The sequence below is a fragment of the Ischnura elegans genome, chromosome 10, assembly GCF_921293095.1.
Source record: "Ischnura elegans chromosome 10, ioIscEleg1.1, whole genome shotgun sequence".
In the NCBI taxonomy this organism is placed as follows: domain Eukaryota; kingdom Metazoa; phylum Arthropoda; class Insecta; order Odonata; family Coenagrionidae; genus Ischnura; species Ischnura elegans.
The window spans coordinates 100615271-100634125 of NC_060255.1; the positions used below are offsets into that span (position 1 = coordinate 100615271).

At 39.6% G+C, this 18855-nt stretch overlaps 1 protein-coding gene and 1 non-coding gene across 2 annotated transcripts; one reads left to right on the plus strand and one right to left on the minus strand.

The window, feature by feature from the left end:
* Nucleotides 1-5572: 5572 nt before the first annotated feature.
* On the minus strand, nucleotides 5573-17088 carry LOC124166495 (nucleolin-like). The gene is made up of 8 exons (XM_046544024.1): nucleotides 16981-17088; nucleotides 15692-15777; nucleotides 15465-15599; nucleotides 14792-14911; nucleotides 13190-13268; nucleotides 12341-12459; nucleotides 11531-11677; nucleotides 5573-6470 (listed from the first exon to the last, which is right to left on the minus strand). The coding sequence occupies exons 2-8, from the start codon at nucleotides 15758-15760 to the stop codon at nucleotides 6267-6269; spliced, it is 873 nt and encodes a 290-aa protein (XP_046399980.1). The 5' UTR covers nucleotides 15761-15777; nucleotides 16981-17088; the 3' UTR covers nucleotides 5573-6266.
* Nucleotides 17089-17702: 614 nt separating this feature from the next.
* Nucleotides 17703-17776, plus strand: Trnan-guu. The gene has a single exon. It is a non-coding gene; the product is annotated as a tRNA-Asn (tRNA).
* The last annotated feature ends 1079 nt before the right edge of the window (nucleotides 17777-18855 follow it).

Genomic DNA, 18855 nt, shown 5'->3' on the forward strand with positions numbered 1-18855 from the left:
TGCAGTGTTTTTATTAATAATACATTCTTTGCAGTTAGTTACCAAAGTGTATTTAGGAGCATGTTATAAATATGAATTTGATTCAAAACATAGCTGTGAAGGGCATATTTTGATAATTCGCTATAAGGAGTTAATTCTCTATAGCAAAATCTCACACAAATTTTAGTATTGTATTTAGTAAAAAGGAATGTGGCAATCTCAAATCTAATCCACGTTTCTGAGTTGTAAGCTGCTCCGGTGTCTTGATGATTGGAATTGAGGTGTCATGCAGAGACCTATTTTTCAATAGGGTCATCAAAGAAAACAAAAGGCATTGATTGCGATTCGTTACCCACCATTACGGTTTCCATAATATACAAATTATTTGGTTTTAGAAATTCCAGTTTAGACGAATGTTAATGGTCAATTTTATCCTCATTTGAAAAAGGCCAGATTGGCACTGATGCGATGCCACTCCACCTGACGTCACAGGGACCTAGTTTCTACAAGAGTAGATAGGAGTTTTACATCGTCTGAGATTACCAATGCATGCATGAGGCACAGAGCTCAGGGAAACGTCTCTTAATAATCACCTAAAAAAACTGCCTATGGTCGGAAAGTTTCCTTCGTTTGATAAGGTATTAATGATCCTTATGTAAGCCAAGTGCTACCAGCTAGCAGGGTAATCTGCTACCGGCTAGCAGCCGGCATCGTATCAGCGCTCAACGTCTCGCCCCAAGGTCACCCCACACGGCGACAGCGGGAACCAGAATGATGCCACATGGTGTTTTCCCAGCATTCCTACTTAGCCGTTGCATTTTCACACACTTGAAAATGTTCACTTTTCATTTAATCACGAAAAATAGATATCGTCATTAAAAAATCTAAAAGCGCGAAATGCATACTCCAGGAGAAATAATCTTTCGATTAAGGCAATAAAAAAATTATAGGAAACCACCCTATTCATCGCTCATTCCTAGAGTTAGCCGAGGAGAAAAATCAACAGTCTTAATTGCTTTGCAGATGTGTTGATGATATAATGAGCATTTGATGCTGAGCAGTTCAGGAGACTATAGTCTGTCCACCCTCTGTCTCTGGAGTGGTTCACAAACCCGTTCATTCCCTTAAGTCCAGTTAAGATGGGGTTTTGTCAGAACAGGGATGCTGAACTCTACACCATCAATAGAGAAACGAAAAAGTAATCTCCGATGGACGTTATGTTAGGGATCATGTCACAGCTACCGAGCAAATTACCGTGTTGGTTTTCTGCAACTGGATGACTTCCACTGGGTGATCATCCGTCCCCAGCCTCTCAATCAGAAACTCTTCGAAAGCTGTCGAAGGGAACTTAGCAAGGGTTGAAGGGTCCTCATTCATTTAGGTTGCCTTGTTATGGCGTTACTCATTCACTCACTAACATACGACACTCACTCCTTGGGCTCTACTCTGGGAGGAAATGCTCAGGTTTGAGGGATGGTACAGGTAGCCTGGATGGCATTAGAGTCCCTCTCTGCTTGTACATGACAGGAAAAGTGTGAACATGAAATTTTGCAATCAGGTGTACGTCTCTAGCAATCATCCTCTTTCAATGGACTCGTTCATCAATTTTATCTTACTTTCAATTGATAGTGTTCGAAGAGTAGACTTGCTTATTTCCATTTTGTAATCCTTCGCTTACTTCTCGAGTTATTTGCAACGAAAAATTGACAGGCTTATCCTATTAAGCAGACAAGTTGATGACATCATTGACTCTTGTCAAGTGGCTCACAGCTTCTACGCCACTCATCCACCTCACGAGGTTAGTTGTTATTTACACCCTTGTAAGCAATCTTCCCATAAAATATCTCATGCTTTAAATGAGTTATGAGCCAAAAGTCATCACCGACTCCGGAAAGGTGGGTGGCAACTTGAGCATTTTTTTCTTTTTAAAGTAACGGCCAGTGTCATACAGTCAATTTTTTGTTAATTTATTCGTGAAAAATTCTTGTCAAGTCAGAGTGACACTAGCCAATATTTGGTGAATATCTATAATCATGGAAACTGCCAGTTCTTTGTGAAACCCGGCATCCATGTCCATTACCACCGCTTACTCCAGCACCCTAATCATGTGGTCGTGTCTGCCTATCAGACCTCCCATGGCAATACGTATCACGCTCCCACTCCCATTCTCCACGTCTGCACCCACACCCTCACATTGTTATTCCACATCCTGCACCCTTACCATCCAACGGCACTCGTATCTTTCATCTACATCGTATATGAACATCCTCTTGCGACACACTGGCAATGATTGTGGCCCTTGCAATGCATCTGCTTGTAGTTAGCAGACAATCATGTGAGAACTGTGTGTAGTGGGTTCTGAGAACATCTGGGAGCCAATCTGTGCAAAATTCATTATTGTCTCTTCTCGTGTGACATAAGGGTAATTTATTGTGAAACAGACTTTATGAAATGAGAATTCATTGACAAATTTACGATAGAAGTAATTGGGACATAGGATCCAGAGGAAATGGCTGACTGTGGTCGACTTTATTTCATAGAAACTTGGCATATTCTACCATCTACATGCCTAATTCTTTTAATAAATTATGGTTTGAATCAGAGCAAATGACCCCATTTTCATAACGTAGTTCACCTGCCAGAGAGGAGCTGTGAAAAGAGTGGATTAGACCCACCCGTAGCATTCTGGGAGACATTACTCCTTACACCACCCTCAATCTACCAATATCTATCTATTCAGAAGAGAATTTTCTCTATCAATTAAAAAGAAAACTTCCTAATATGCATGCATAGTTGCATTATTTCGTTAAAAATGCATGTCTCTACAAATACAGTGGAACTTGGTTATAACGTCATGAAAGGGACCAGAAGATTTTTAACGTTATATCCGGGTGTCGTTATAAAAAAAGCAGCCTTAAATCTGAATGGAAGGACAAAGTAAAAATGCAAATGTTCTGCTATATACAACACTGTTTATTGAAATCTACTCGAACCTTGGAATGTATGTATAATAAAAAAATTGATATTCACAACTAAATATTTTATAGCCTAATAAAAATCTTTCTTTGCTGTCGAAAAAAATCTGTGATCTTCTTCAAACAAAAGAGTTTCATCCCGTCACCAGCTCAACGTCCAGCTTGTGACCTGTTTTTGCTTTTGATGTTTCTACACATGGTTTCTATGAATTTTGGGACATAATTCAATCACACAACCACTTTTGCAACCTAAGAATCGCAAAATTTTTTACGTTATACCCGAGCATCGCAATATTTGTTGACGATATAAATGGGTTTTCATACAACATAAAATGTTCAATTTTGGCTGGTCTGTATAAAATGTGACGTTAAACCCGAGTTGACGTTACAGCTGATGCCGTTATAACCAAGTCCCACTGTACATACATGTATTTTATTTCTGAAAATTTTCGTTATGATTGTGTAAGTTTTAGACTACTAATACTTGAGCAAGGAAGACCAGTTGAACAGATTTGATGCATCCTCTTAAAGTGTGGAAATGAATATGTAGGTGGAGATGGATAGGTGGAATGGCAACCTCAATGACAAATACCAGTGGTATAGATGAAGGGCCATAGCAAGTAAATCTATGCAGTGGCGGATACAGAAAAAACTCAAGGGGGGGGGGGGCGCAACATATCTTGAGTTGTCTTTACTTTAATCGTAATAAAAGATGATCAAGTCACAGGCTAAGTATATGAAAATTTTATTTAAAGTGATTATAAACATGTAAAATACAATGCCATCTTATGATATAAAAAAGTTACAATTGTGGTTTTACAATGTTCGGCAATACAAGCGGACCCGCAAGGGGGGGGGGGGCGCACCCCCCATCTGTATCCGCCACTGAATCTATGACCGTAAAAGTACTTATAATTATGTCAGGAAAATATTTATTATCCAGATGAGCTTAAGAATCCATTTCATGATCCTAAAAGCGACTGGATGGCACATGCCCATCTTTCACCTCATATCCTCCTCAATATGATTCTTGTGTTTACGTTAATTGCCTTATTACACTTCTCTACCTCCGAACAAGTACAATCGATAATTTAATGCATACCATGAAATTATTGTTGAAAAAAACAACTATCATTCACTTCAATATTCTCTATCTGTAATATTAATACTACCTAAACACCTAAAATTGAGACGAATGGTGTTCACATTAATAGCTACTCGTGGTGGCTACTCCGAACCCTTGTGTGCCATCAAGGATATGGTGAACTTCAGCAGAATTGCAATGATGGGAATGAATGAACCTGGATAGTGTAGTCGTGTGTACAATGGCCTGATAAAGCTGCAGGTGCAGGGTTTGATTCCTGCAGTAAAGGAATTTCTTCTCGTGGCAAATAATGCCAATTCACGGTGCACAGCTGAAATATACCCCGTGATTCTCAAGCTCCATGAATTCGGTCCCTCATCAATTATCATGCATGCTTCAGTCTCTTAACAAAAGGCCAATAGAGTTCAAGTCGTGGAATTAAGAGGGGCTTCACTATGACCTATGAAAGAATCACTGATGGTGAAATCATAGAGTAATCAGCACGTTGTTGTAATCAAGAATATGCTATCTTATTTGTACACCCTACCTATTTTAGTTTTCTGATTAGTTATTATTAGGCTGATAATTAAGCCCCTGATTAAAGGATGTGCTAGAACACCTGCAATGATTGCGTAAGTTTTGCCCATGCAATCTACATGGATTACAAGTCCTAAATTGAGAGGATATTTGGAAATTGTAGATAAAATAGTGATCCAATAAATACAGAATGAAAGTTTTCAACCAGGTTTTCTAGAGCATACTTGATGACATGTTTAAAATTATTAGTTCATTCTTACAATGACATGCCGATCACCTTATATGATCATCAGTGATACTTTCAAGTCTTCATTGTACTAGATACTAACCTGCAAGCCATCTCGATAGGAGAGTGATGTTAGGACACAAGCCATCAATAATAAGGCATGTGTTGGAGTGATTTGACTACTTGAGTCCCATTTAGTATTTGTTGTAGTCACATATCGTTCGGGGAAAAATGAATTCCTATACCCATCCATGTGGCATTATCTTTTTTATATCGTTAATTATTTTATCCTTTCTGTCAGACATGATAATACAGTGAGGTCCTATGATGTTCATCACTGTGATATACCGCTTCTTACCTCCTCTAGCAATCCAAGTCTAGCACACTGCTTCAGTTCCCAGTGGCTCCTAGTCCAATTAATTCATGCAGATGTTGGAGAGTGCTCAGAAGTTTTTGGACAAACAGTGCCACCTTCCTTTGTATTTAAAACAGTCCACAGATTTAATGCTAGAGCTCTCACTCTTGAATCTTCGTTTAATGTGTCTGAATGTATGCTTGAATCAACCTCTGGTTATTTATCTTGCTCCCAATGTCCCATTCGCCCAGACTCGGAAACATTTAAGTGAAGCAATCAATCTGTTTACACACTGTATTTTCATGTTCATAATAGCATGCATGTTTTTAAGTACGGAATAACCAGACCTTGCAAGAAGTAATGCCACTATTAGTTGAATGCAATCAAAGATAAGGGTAAATAACAAAGACCTTGAGTACAAAAAACAACTTTTATTTGCCTAAAAGACTTAAAAGTGACCAGATACAAAAGTCTTAAAAATGTGTATGCCCTTGCAAACGCATAGTTACAGGAGACTTACAAAAAGTTTAGGACATAAAGGAGCCTGGTGTTTGAAAGACCTCTTCTCAAAATAAAAAGCAACTACATATCAAAACGATGCACAAAGCAAATAACAAAATAGAGAGCCGACCATTACAACATTAGTTCGCATTAAATTATTTATAAAAAAACTAATACACAGCAACAAGCAGCAACAATCATTAAACATCTTTCACACTACGCAACTCAGCCATACATACACCAACAAAAGCTTAGAAGATAGCCAACATTTTTGCATTAAATGCTCCCTTTTAAAAACCTTTTACTGAGTAGATTCTAAGCCCATTCTCAATGAAACCGCTACCTTGTGAGGCTAAACCCGAACCACCAACACAGCATTGGGTAACAAAAACAAAAAAAATCAGACCAATATTACATAAAAATGACAACATCCAGTCAGAACTTGTACATCTTCTACACTGTTCTAATCCACAATCCAATCACACAATGAACGCATGCTTAAAAAACATCTTTAGAGCAAATTCAGTGGAGAGGGAGAGAATTTGCTGTTGTTCTCAGGACTGACAACCCCACCACGGCAAATGCACTTCCATCAACGCCTCTTGCAACTTAATCTTCATCGTCCTCCTCTTCGTCCTCTTCCTTGTCGTCTTCATCATCCTCCTTGTCATCATCAACTTTGTCCTCATCGTCTTCCTTCTCGTCCTCCATCTCTTTGTCATCCACACCCTCATCGTCCTTCTCGTCCTCTTCTCCCGACGATTCTGCTCTCTTCTCTGCTTTTCTCGGTCGTCCACGTCCAGCTCCTCCTTTCTGAAAGAGAAAAAGTTCCAAGTTGACCACAGGATCACGCACAGAGAGTGATTGGTTAGCACAAGAGACCGCTAAAGACCACATTCTCATCCTCATTGAATGAAAAAGTTGAAGGGGCATCACGCACGGCATTGAATCATTTTTTAATACACCTTGAACTAATATTTGAGCTCCCATCAATAAGCAAAGAGAGCTCAAGCAAGTAGCAGCCAATAAGACACCTCCAAAAGAAGACCGAGTGCTCTCACTTGATATGCTACATAGTAACCGTCACATTGAGGGAGAAATTCCACAACTGTGTTGTGGCCGGAGAGCCTGAATATGCCCTTCATTACACCCTAATGCTTCAAAAAGCTACTCAAATTCCTTTCAGGAAATGCAGCATATAGGTAAGTCAATTTACCTATTTTGATGACGTTACGCTCTTACTACTGGGAATGTTTTCAAGAGAATGATTAATAACTACTCCGTCTCTCAATCTTAAGTAGGGGGAAAAATGCCTGTTGTCCCGTTGATGCATTGATATGAACTTTGCCCAGAATATGCTGAACAGTCAGGCAATGCAAGGACGAATTGCAACTGCTCAGGAATACAGCACTTCCCAGAAGGAATTAAATACTGTATTTCTCTGAATATAGTCCCCCCCCTAATTTTGAAGCTTCAGTTTTGGGAAAGTTAAAAAAATGCGTTTGAATATTGCCCCCCCCCCCCTTTAATTTTACCACAGGAATTTTTGGAAAAAAAGGGGGGACTATATTCAGACATCTACGGTAATATTACAGATAAAAAATAAGCTGTGAAAACCACAAGGTTCAAAAAGTACTCGGCTAGTCCCAGAGTTAGTGTATCACTAAAACCTTCACGAGCAGGGAACATACATGAACAGAGGAGACTTGTTTTAGTGGGTAATGAATGTAGTGAGAATCATGTTATGTTGAGTCAAGGGTAGTGTTCCACCATGTGGCCTATGATTAACATGTAAAAAAATATGGATATAGCCAAGGCCAAGAAGTACCAAAAAAAGCCCTCAATGTAGCAAGCAATAGTTAATGAGAGCTCATAATTATTGGGAATAATGAGGTTCCCCACCAGGATTCGGATGAGTTACTATTACATATGCGCCAAGGATTTTGTTCAGCAGTGTCATTAGATGCCATAGGGTGGCTCACCAAATGACACTTGAAGTCATGTGACTGCATATGGAGGTGCAAGGCAAAGAATCTGTTATGAACAATTAATGACAAACTCCTTCAATCATGGCACAAATCATACATCATATGAATTACAATGAAGAGCACTTGTGATATTTTTCATGCCTCTCAATGAAAAAAACTTTCTTCCTAGTCACTGGTCGAAAGAGAAATATGAGATTTTCTCAAATTAAGACTATCCTAAGTCACATTATGCTATTTTAAGTTGCTGTGAATCAACAGACGCTCTTTTAGTTAAACAATGTTGTTATGAAACAGGCATTAAGTCTGAATCATATGACCTTTAACCGGGCAAAAGTCACTTGTTCCACACCAGAGTTCCCAGTATGACCTAGTCGTCATCACACAATCAAATTGAAATCCTTGTGTAGTGATTGTCAATTGCATATATCTTAGAAATAAAGATTTGAGGTCTTACTTACTGCATGCTTTAATTATATCTCTGACTGATCTTGATTATATCAACTTTATATCGTTCTGCATAAAAACATGCTTTCCATGGTAACAGAGCAACAAGTCCTAATAAACTTTGAGCAAATCTAAGTATTGTGAGATTTAGGCAAGTATAATTCTGGCATCTAACATTTTATCCTAGAAATTCTGCACACACTAGCACCCTACAACTTCTGAAAGGTAAAGCAGCATGTGATTCAGGGTTAAGGGTTTTTCCCAAACAGGCATTTAGCAGGGCTTAACTAGGTAATTAGGATTCTTTTTCTTGGTTTTCGATAGTGAAATTGAGAGAATGAGTATGAACCCTTTCGAGATGGCGGAGTTTTCGTCTTAGCATGACTGCTGTACTGAGCCCCAAGAGACTCCTCTTTCTCGTGGTACGGAGCATTTTTGGAGGGCATTCGTTAAGAAGGGTCTCGCTGAACCTTTTTCGACCCCTCCACGTAGGGACTTTGCATTATCTTGGACTCCGAGAGTATTTGTGTTCCCTCCTTTCCGGGTTTACGACCATACCTGCTGCATTGGTTCGCGGTCAACTTATGTATTGCTTATATGTATTTAGCAAATGGATAATTGTTGCTTGCACGTAAATTACAGACTTCGAATTGAATTCCTCATTTTTATCTGAGCATTGTCAAATTTTAAACGAAGTTCTAAGGTCATTATTAACGCATTTAACGCAGCAACAATTTCCATGTTGATGTTTATACATAACTCGAGATATAAGTTAATATTTGTCGTAGAATTTCGTTGAAAAATTGTAAACCCTGCTCAAAAGACAAATAATTCAATTCTTAGTGCATAGTTTCCCTGAGCTCTGTGCCTCATGCATGCATTGGTAACCTCAGACGATGTATAACTCCTATCCTCTCATGTAGAAACTAGGTCCCTGTGACGTCACGTGGAGTGGAATCGCATGGGCGCCAATCTGGCCTTTTTCAAATGAGGATAAAATTTGACCCTTGCCATTCGTCTAAACCGGTATTTCAAAAACCAAATAATTTGTGTATTATGAATACACTAATGGTGGGTAACGAATCGCAATCAATGCCTTTCATTTTCTTTGATGAAGGAAACTACCCTATTGACTGTATAAACAATTGAATGACCGCTGTCCCTTACCATAAGAGAGGGGTTCTAAAAGACGAAGGGTCCGGCTACCTGCTCCCGGATTCCGAGGGTTTAAACCCCGAAAGCCGATTCCTAAACCCCGAAGCGTTGGGTCCCGAGACAAAGACGTCGTAAACCCACGACCGTCCTAAAAGGGGGGGAGCTGGAAAACGTATATATACAGCTTTCGATCTCCTGGCCGGGTAAATCTCACACGTATATATACGCCCGTTGTCTCCCGGGTCAGGAAACGTCCACACGTATATATACGTGTACGGTAGGGAAAAGGTTAATAAAGTTGAAGACTTCCTCGACAGTTAAGACATTCTAATGCTATCCTACCAAGTTCCGTTGCCCTGTAACAATAGTGGAAATAAGGGATTAATTTTGCCTACTACATAATACAGGTAAGATTGGTAATAATGGCTCAACCTCATGGAAAAGGCTTCGCTGTTGTACTTGAGATTTCAGTGCAAATAGACTGAGAAGACAGTAGCTGCTGTTAGCCCACCCCACAGTCTGTTGAGGGTCGGCTTTAGAGAAATGCAAATTAAATTAAGCAGAGGCATGCACTTTCAAACGCAACCACTTCCATCCCACCCACCAGGACTCCTCCAGCCAAACGGCCATTTCAGCATCATGGCAATAGCCCCAGGGGTCAGACAACGTAAGGGGGGGACTCAATGTCCTCCCTCCCTGACAATATTTAGCATTACTGTTATTTACCATATGCCACTATGGCCTTCACTTCTTTTCCGTTAACTGTTTCCTTCCAACCTTGCATTGATAGATGTATTTATTTTAATGTATGACCATTAACAAATTAACTTTCTTAGAAAAGGTCTTGGTGTAGTAGAATGCACGAGTTAATGTCAAAATACATGAATGATTTTGTAGGGCCGAGTCCGACAAATGTGTGTTTGCATGAATCAAATTAGAATAGGTTTATTTTGAATGCATTTGCACAAGCCAGGTGGTTTCAAGGTCAATTTCTGAATTAATTGACACATTAAGACTTTATTCCATACGGACTAATGCACTGAAAGTGTAATCAGGGCGTTAAAAGAGTATTAGTGTTCAAGGGAGCAACGCATCCTAAGTTGGAGCTCTCACCACCTATGGGAACATACACGTGGGCCGTTTAACAAGTAATGCCCCACATTTTTTTAAAAAAGCCATTGATATACATAGATCAATGTCCTTGTCAGTGCTTCTCAATTGATTTTTGTTCCCTGCGCTGATGAAGTTCGACACCGTTCTAGCAGTTAGCAGAACCGTGGTGCAGCTTCAAAATGGCATCTACATACGACTCACGTTAAAAGCAACGTGCTGTTATTAAATCTTGTGCACAGAAAAAGAAACCGTGGTGAACATCCATATAACGTTTGTGTGCAGTGAATGGCAACGCTGCAGTGGGTAAGAGTGAAGTTAAGTGATGGGTAGAAAGTTACAGCCTCAGGAGATGCAGAAACAGAGCTCCATGACCACCTACGCTTGGCATGGCAACGCCTCCAAGACAAGAGCTTTTACCATCGAGGAATACATGCTCCCCCTAAATGTTGACGCTAGGCCTTTGAACGTAATGGGTACAACGTAGAAAAATAGGACATGGACAAGACATTTGATGCATATTGTCACCGAATTCTGACTCTTAACAATACATATGTTCTGAGAAAAAAAAAGGGGATTACTCACTGAACGACCCTCGTTTATCTGTGCTTTTTACAAAAATATACAGCACAACGTGGAGTAACTGTATTATGCTGTGATGTAACTATATGACACTGTGATATGACTATTGCATGCTGGCGATTTACCACTCCCAGCCAAACGCCCCAGAAGGGACTTTTACGTTATTATTATGTAGAAATAGACTTCAGATGTGTACTGTATTGAAATGTACCCCACCCAACTGAAATTCATTGCTACCTGCCTCTCATTTACCTCTAACACATTGAAAAATATTATGATGAGTAGGCTGAAATTAAGTGTAAGCATACTAAAAATCAAAACATTTCAAAGCCGTGTAGAAAAAGCTGAGAGAATTTTAAATTATTCTAACTGCAAAAAAAAATGGGAGAGAAAAACTCATTTCCCTTGATCAGGAGCAGCAAATGATTTTTTTCTTGGTGGAATTTTTGCAGTGAGTCTGTATAAAGGTATGCAGCTACATCTACGGCTGGTCCACAGCTATTCATTCCCTTGAATCGAGTCACACGGCATCTCAGGCTGTTAAGTGCCTCGGAAGGTCATTGAAAACCAACAGGGATTTGGGCAAGGACTCACCTTCACTGGAGCCGCCTTCTTGCTTTTTGGTGGCCTCCCCCTTCCCCGCTTTGCTGGTGCCACGTCTGAGTCTCCACCAGAGTTCTGCTTCTCCTCTTTGTCTTTGATGGGTGCAGCCCTGGCTCGCTTCTTAGGATTCACATCACCCTGCGAGTCAAATTCTCAATTTGCAACTCAAAAAGCATGAAAATTCTGAGAGGCGCTATAGCTGAAATAATTCACTTTTAATATGATTGCTTTGCCAAACTTAATTTAGAGGGGGATAGAGTACAAGCCAAGGAAACTATAGCTTGAATAATTAGTTGCCCATTTAGTACCAGGGCACCATAATTTATCAAAAACAACTGTACATCAGTTGATGTAGGATAATACTTTCCAAATAAAGTGAATGTAACTTTTCATTCCCCATTAAGTTCTCCCAAGAATTGGCTAAATGATGTAAAAATATCCTTTGAAATGTTTACTTACTGAGTCTAGCCCATTCTTTTCGGCCAACTGAAGAAAAAAGCTTTGAAGAACATGGGCGATTCTACTCTCCAAATTTATGCAGAGAAAATATATTACTTTGCACAGATGAAAATGTTTAATCCAAACACCCTTGATTAAGACTCATAAAACGATTGACCAATTAAGAATTACCAGAACACAGACCATCTCCTCCAAAGCACAAATGGAAATTGATTTCTGCAAACCAACAAAATAACAGGCATACAAGGGTGAAAAACTCGGGATAGTACAGATATCTTCGGGCTGATTCGCGGCACTCTACAAGCCAATGATTTGCGTTAAAAATTAAATGGTTGAATATACCTTTGCTTCCACTACAGTGGCTGCTTTTTTTGGTGGTCGACCCCGGCCTCGCTTTTCAGCTGCGACTCCTTTCTCATCAGCCATAGCAGTTAATAATTTGGCACAACCGAAGTATAGGCCTGTATCACAATTTTTTGGAGAAACCATAAACAGAATGAGCGTGTGTACATAATCATCGTCAGAAAATGATTGCTATTCAAACACTAAAAACGGAAAATGAATTACCACTTCCAAAATTAAATTTTCTGCCACATACGAAAATAACAAAATTCGGTAATTCGCGGCATAATGAGAAGAGTTAGATCAATAATATCGCGATATTTATGCCGGTTATTCCTCTTGTTTAATGCAATAAATCATTCAATTTCTTCGCACTAATCCCCAGATATTTTTTTCTTGTATTTCACTTACTTTAAACACTTGTTCTTGTCCGCGCCCGCCATTTTCAAATTACCTGGCTGAGCACAAATGATTAAAGCACCCAAGCCGATTAATTTCCCCATTCCACGTCAAAAAGTTGACCATACGCTAATTTTTCACACACTAAATGCAATTTCACGATTTATTCTGTGGGAATAAGCAAAACGAGAAAATTTAAAGCTAGTGACACTACAATATTTATTGAACAAGTAATACACTTCGGGTCACTTTCGATCCGCTGGGACGCCATAGCTATTGCAATTATGCTTGAAATATTCGCCATAAATTGGCGAGGAAATTTGCAAGCGTAAGCGTGTGCCATGCAGAAATTCGTTAACCTCGGATTAATTTCTCAGCTTCAGCAAATAATAATAAAATGAGAATGCATAGAATCAGCAAGCGAGAGTAATAAACGCGAACATACCTCACCTGAGACAATGGCAGCCGGTAAAGACGATGCGCGCCACTCCCGCCGAATTGACATACATTGATACGTCACATCGGTGCACTAACCAATCGAAATCAGTTACACAGGTCTCAAGCAAGTAATCCCAAGTAAAATTTACGATGGGTGCTTCTCAAATTCTTTATTTCTGAAAAATTCGATACTTTACCAATTGTTATGATTATTAATATGGAACTTACCATCAAATATGACTACTTGAGCCGACTCATTTAGCAAATTTTGTCATGTATTTCACGGAAGAATGTAAACAATCGTACTGAGCCGGGCAATCAGCTGGAGTAGAGCCGACGGACTGGAACTGGCCGGAGGTAATGTGAAAAAAACGTCATCTTGTTATCATTCATGGGAATATTATTTGGCCGAGGCTTGTCTCAATACATATTTCATGAAGTGCAAGGAGTTTCCGTTGAGCGTGGCCTAATATTTCTCCCACGTATGTGGTAACGTATTGTCCAAGGGCAGATTTTATTATCATCATCAAATTATGGCTGTGACTTGGCAAGCTCGTATTGGGAGTACTTCAATTTTAAATGAATCGTGCTCCCGTAACCCAATACTGAAGCGGTCAAGGAATTTGACCGTAAGAGATGACAATCCCTGGACTTACCAAAAGCATTGAGGTCAGCACCTGTGGGCATGAATTTACTGGATGAGATACCATTGGGATTAGAGGAATGGGTCAGTAAAGGTATCAACAAGAAGACAAAACAGTTCAGCTACAGATTATTTATTGAATGGAAATGCTCTATTACATTTTATTTTTGTTCTTTATCACTACCATACATTAGAATAATTGTACGAGATTAATAGAGCACGAAAATCAGACGTCTCACTTGAACACTTAGACAATTAAAACACAAGAAAATAATGACGAAGTGAGTCAAAAATGACACAAAAACTCAAGGAAAGGCCAGACAAAACGATTAACGTAGATTCACTCCATCTTAAATCTAACGTTGACGATGCACTATAATGTAGTCCTCAAAAAGCTTTAAAAGCCCCTCTTAAAAGTTTGGATTCGAGATTCTCTGGAGCAATATCCTTTAAGCAGTCTCAGAAGAAAATTACACTTTGTACTTGGATTGTGGCCACCATGAACGAGTTGGACGCCGGTAACTCCCCAACATCGTAGCCAGTCAAAATTTCTAAGGTTCGCAATGGCAATCGCTTTTCAATGATGCTCCGGAAATGTTATGTACATGAGCACTTAAAAAGGGTAGGATACGTAAGAAATGTGGACTTTCGCAAGACTTTGTACTTTCAATGTTACTCCCGAGCAAGGAATGATAAAAAAACGTGCTACTTAGTTCCTTACGTGCGAACGACAGTTGCTCTTCATGGTACGAACTGCTATTTAAAAAACCGGTAATCCACCATAGTTCGTGCACCTACACAAAAATGTCAGTTCTTGTATCTGGCACTGAAAACCTAGTTCTGCTCAATCACTGCATAGTTTTCTGTGTAGCCTTTCCTCAATCCAAAGCCAATATTTTCAACACAATCACTCGCGGCAGACTGTCAAAAGACTCCAAAAATCTTCACATACAAGGGCACGGCCTTGCTTACTTGCTCTCCTCATCATCCTCGTCGTCCTCATCACCACCGGAAGATTCGGCGGCAGCCTTCTCCACTTTCTCTTCCTTCTTGGGCCTCCCTCGTCCACGGCCACCACCCGCGGTGGTCTTCTACGAAAGGAAAACCAACAATTAATACAATACATCCACTGCAGTTAGCAAATAAATTAATGTGGCGGTCAACTATTTCACTATAGAATTAATACCACGGGAACGCTGGAATCATTCGAATTACATTCCGATACGCATAACCAAGACAATAATTTTAGTTCCCACCCGGAGTCTAAATTGAATCCCACATTCCACTGCAGGCATTAAACATACGTTAAGTGTGCTAATATTTTATTGTTATTAATATGAGTTAACTTTTAACTAACGATAGAGAAATTTATTTTCCCACTATTTCTCATTCTGAGTTATTTACAATAGTGGAAGTTTTATAGTGTCAACAATAAACAAATCTTTGCATGAATGCCTTAGTAATGGAACAACGCAGTTACGAAACGTAGGACCAAAATGTTTTAAATAAAATATGATAAAGACGCCCGCCCTCCAATAAATAGTCTACAAATTAAAAATAACCATTTGGATAAATAGTCCACAAATTAAAAATAATCCTTTGGGAGAAAGAAGGCAAGAGTTAGTGGATAGGATGGTTGCTTACCTTGGCTTTGGCTTTCCCCTTCTTTCCGGATCCCTTAGGGCGGCCGCGTCCTCGCTTGGCGGGAGTTGCCTCCGACGCCGCGTTCTTCTTCTCGTCCGCGGGCTTGCCTCGCTTCTCCGCCTTCTTCGTCACCTCCTGCAACAACGAGTTACGCGTAAAATAAAATGGTAAGAGGGGGATTTTACGCTATATTTATTTATAAATTTTATTTAAAAATTCTCCCGCACCTTGGCTTCAACGACCTTCGAGGGGCGGCCCCTCTTCTTCTCGGTAACTGCCACATCTGAGTCTGCCATGTCTTCAGTTATGAGATCTGAAAATAAAATGATGCCGTTAGTAAAAGTAAGTTTAAAAAAATCTCAGCAACACAATAGACCACCGATTGAGTTTGGTTGATTTGGCGGGCCCGTTCGGGGAGTGCGCAACGCCAGGGGTAGGAGTCGCCGGACCAAATTTACTCAAAATTATAAATTACTGGACCACCGAAGACACGAGTTTCATTGGTGGATGAACCAAATTCCCTACGAGGCTAACATGGAAGGTGCAAAAAGGCACGTTCAATCGAAATCCTAAAATATAAAAACATATTCCTGAGAGGAAACATTGTCGCTATCCTGAGCGAATGGTAACGCCGTTATGGCTAAAAAGTCGTCAAGACATTTATCGATGCTTTCATATTGAATGAAGATTGGGCGTCTTAAATGTAACAAAACTTGCTTATCATGGATTATATTAAAATTGAACGCCAATCATACTGGAAAAAAAGATGGAAAATGTGCTAACAGGAACTTCATCCGAAAATGAATAAGATACCCTAGAAGAAGGTTCACACGGCAGGTCAATTCCAAATTTTGATACATCGATTAAGGAATACGAATAAATGCCTGTTCAGAGCCAAAAAGTATCTTATCCCACGGAAATGTACCTTTGACACAAGAATACGCTGGTTATTTTCTTAGAAAATTATATCAAGCCCATCTCTGCGGCACCACAGCGCAAAAGGAAATTTTTCATAAACTGATAATAATTACACCGACTGTAGGAAACCTGGTTTACTCTTAAAGAAACGGAATACACATTTATAAATTTTAAACTAAAAGGCACGGACCAGCATCAAACAATATTGCGCGCCCGCCATTTTCAAATGGATTTGATCACGCCTAACTAAAATGCTCGACATTGTATTTTTCTATTAATAGAATATTCACTGTTGCCCGTTCCACTATTTTTTTAACGAAAGAGTAAAAATTACTGGGTGGAATGGCGATGAAATCCATAACTTAACTGCGATACATGTTTTAAAAACTCAATAACAAGTTTGGAAACTTGGATCCGTCTTCCCCAAGGACCCGGTAAGACGCCATGTATGCATTTCTCTGGACCGCGCCACAAATGAGACATTTTATATGAACTTACACATTCTCCCAACGCAAAATGAAATCCAATGTTTGAAACAATAACTAACATAGAATCGCACAATATTTTTATAAGGTTACTAAATAAATAGCAGTACTACCTTAATTTAAGAAGATATTCAGGGTACCCTCTCTCGCTGCGATCACTCCGTCTCTCGGGCCGTTTCGCGTCTGTAGTGTCAGCGCGTGACTCCAGAGAGCGTCTGGTAGCCTTTCCCTAATTCAAAATTTGAAAGAGGATCGACCAATGAGAAGCAGCCATGGGGCATCTCCCCTCCTCCATCTCTGCTTGACAAAGATTTTGTGATGTTTGTAACATTTTTTTTTGTGTTAAAAAAGCATCGCATGTGAATGTAATTTTTTTAATAAACTAATTGTGTCCATTATAAAATCTGCCTGAAGGAAATATATATTTCCGTGCTCTCAAGTGGCTTAATTTCAATCCCCACTTTGTAATAATAATTCCAGACGACATTGTGTTTCCCGGGTCCGTCGAAGCTTGAAGTACCTTGCGCGCTTTACATTACCAATTAAGGCATGGATGATACTGTGGTTTCTAAACGAGTTATTTATCGGTTTTTCTCTTTTTATAATCGTTAGTAGGAAGACTGTAAAAATAAAATAATGTCCGAATTCAAAATTAGTAATAGTGAACGACTAGCTCACGGTTACTTATTTAAATTTTTTGTTTTGGGTGGAAATTTTGGAATTATCATTACACTTAAGGTTTTTAGCTTAAATGTTTATGCTGGCGTAATTGGTTGGTATTGACATTTGATTGAGTTTGGAGTATATACATTTATGTAAAGCCCTACCCTGCACCGCCTCCGTGGCGCAATCGGCTAGCGCGTTCGGCTGTTAACCGAAAGGTTGGTGGTTCGAGCCCACCCGGGGGCGAATTTTTTTATTCCATTTCTTGTTTTCTTTTACTTTCCTGTGGACATATATTCGCTATTTCCATAGGTCAATGATTTTTTTATATTATTTATTGCATTTTATGTCGACACACCTGTTGCTATGCTTTTAATTGTAGGAATTCTCGTCTCGAGCTGTATTTTCTCGTTCCTCATAACAATAGTTTACGCTATCTATGCACAGATGTTTGCAATTATTGGCCCGAACTATTAAGGATCTTGCGCATTCCCTAACTTCACGATCCCTCTAGCTGCCAAAGATAGGCCTAACGAAATGGCCCTATATCCGAGCGCTTTTCTATAAGTCATGTTGTCTCTTTTCAGGTCACTTTCCAGTCGTGTTTACTCATTTTAAATAGTTGTTACTATTTAGATATCTCAATTTTAGGTCGTATGTAATGAAAGAAAAAAGTATCTACTGCCAAAGATGTTTTATTTTAATTTCTTCTGTCGCCAGGGCTACTCATAAAGATCTTTAATTTTTATTTCCCACTTCTCCGCAAACTGCACATAACGGTCTTTACATCTGGGGTTACCAAACCACAACACAAACATCCATGCCCTGGTTGGGGATCACCTACCCTGGCGGGATTCAAACCCACGACCTCCGGATTGGCAGGCGAGGACTTAACGCCACCGCCACCGAGGCCGGCTTTACATCTGTTATTATTTTTTTGCATTACATACAATTTTTATCTTGAGTGTTATTTATATCATGGGTTGAGAATAATAATACTGATATATAGTTACATTGCAGAGACAATAAATTAATCTTTCCTTTTCCAAGCCGCATTTACCAGATGCGTCCATATCATCGTTCTTCATCTTAAAGTACGGATGGGCTTATAGGCAAATGCCATTCTCAAATGCCGTGATCTGGTGAGGTGCAATCGTAGGTTTTATGTGTGTGTGGTATGGTATTCGGAGGAGGCGACCGGCAGCTGAGGTCATTTTCGCCATGAGGGAAGGGTATGGAAGGAAGGGTGGAGAGAAACCCGGCGTCGGCATTAGCTATTATCGGAAGGCGCCAACGTGACCGCAGCTGTCGGACTGACAATGACC

What these genes read in the sequence shown, in the direction of transcription:
- LOC124166495 (XM_046544024.1), bottom strand. Translation starts at nt 15,760, where the DNA reads ATGGCAGACTCAGATGTGGCAGTTACCGAGAAGAAGAGGGGCCGCCCC. An exon ending in CCACTGTAGTGGAAGCAAAG is followed by an intron (nt 11,678 to 12,340) that starts GTATATTCAACC and finishes TTTGACTCGCAG; the next exon opens with GGTGATGTGAATCCTAAGAA. An exon ending in AGAAGGCGGCTCCAGTGAAG is followed by an intron (nt 6,471 to 11,530) that starts GTGAGTCCTTGC and finishes TTTCTCTTTCAG; the next exon opens with AAAGGAGGAGCTGGACGTGG.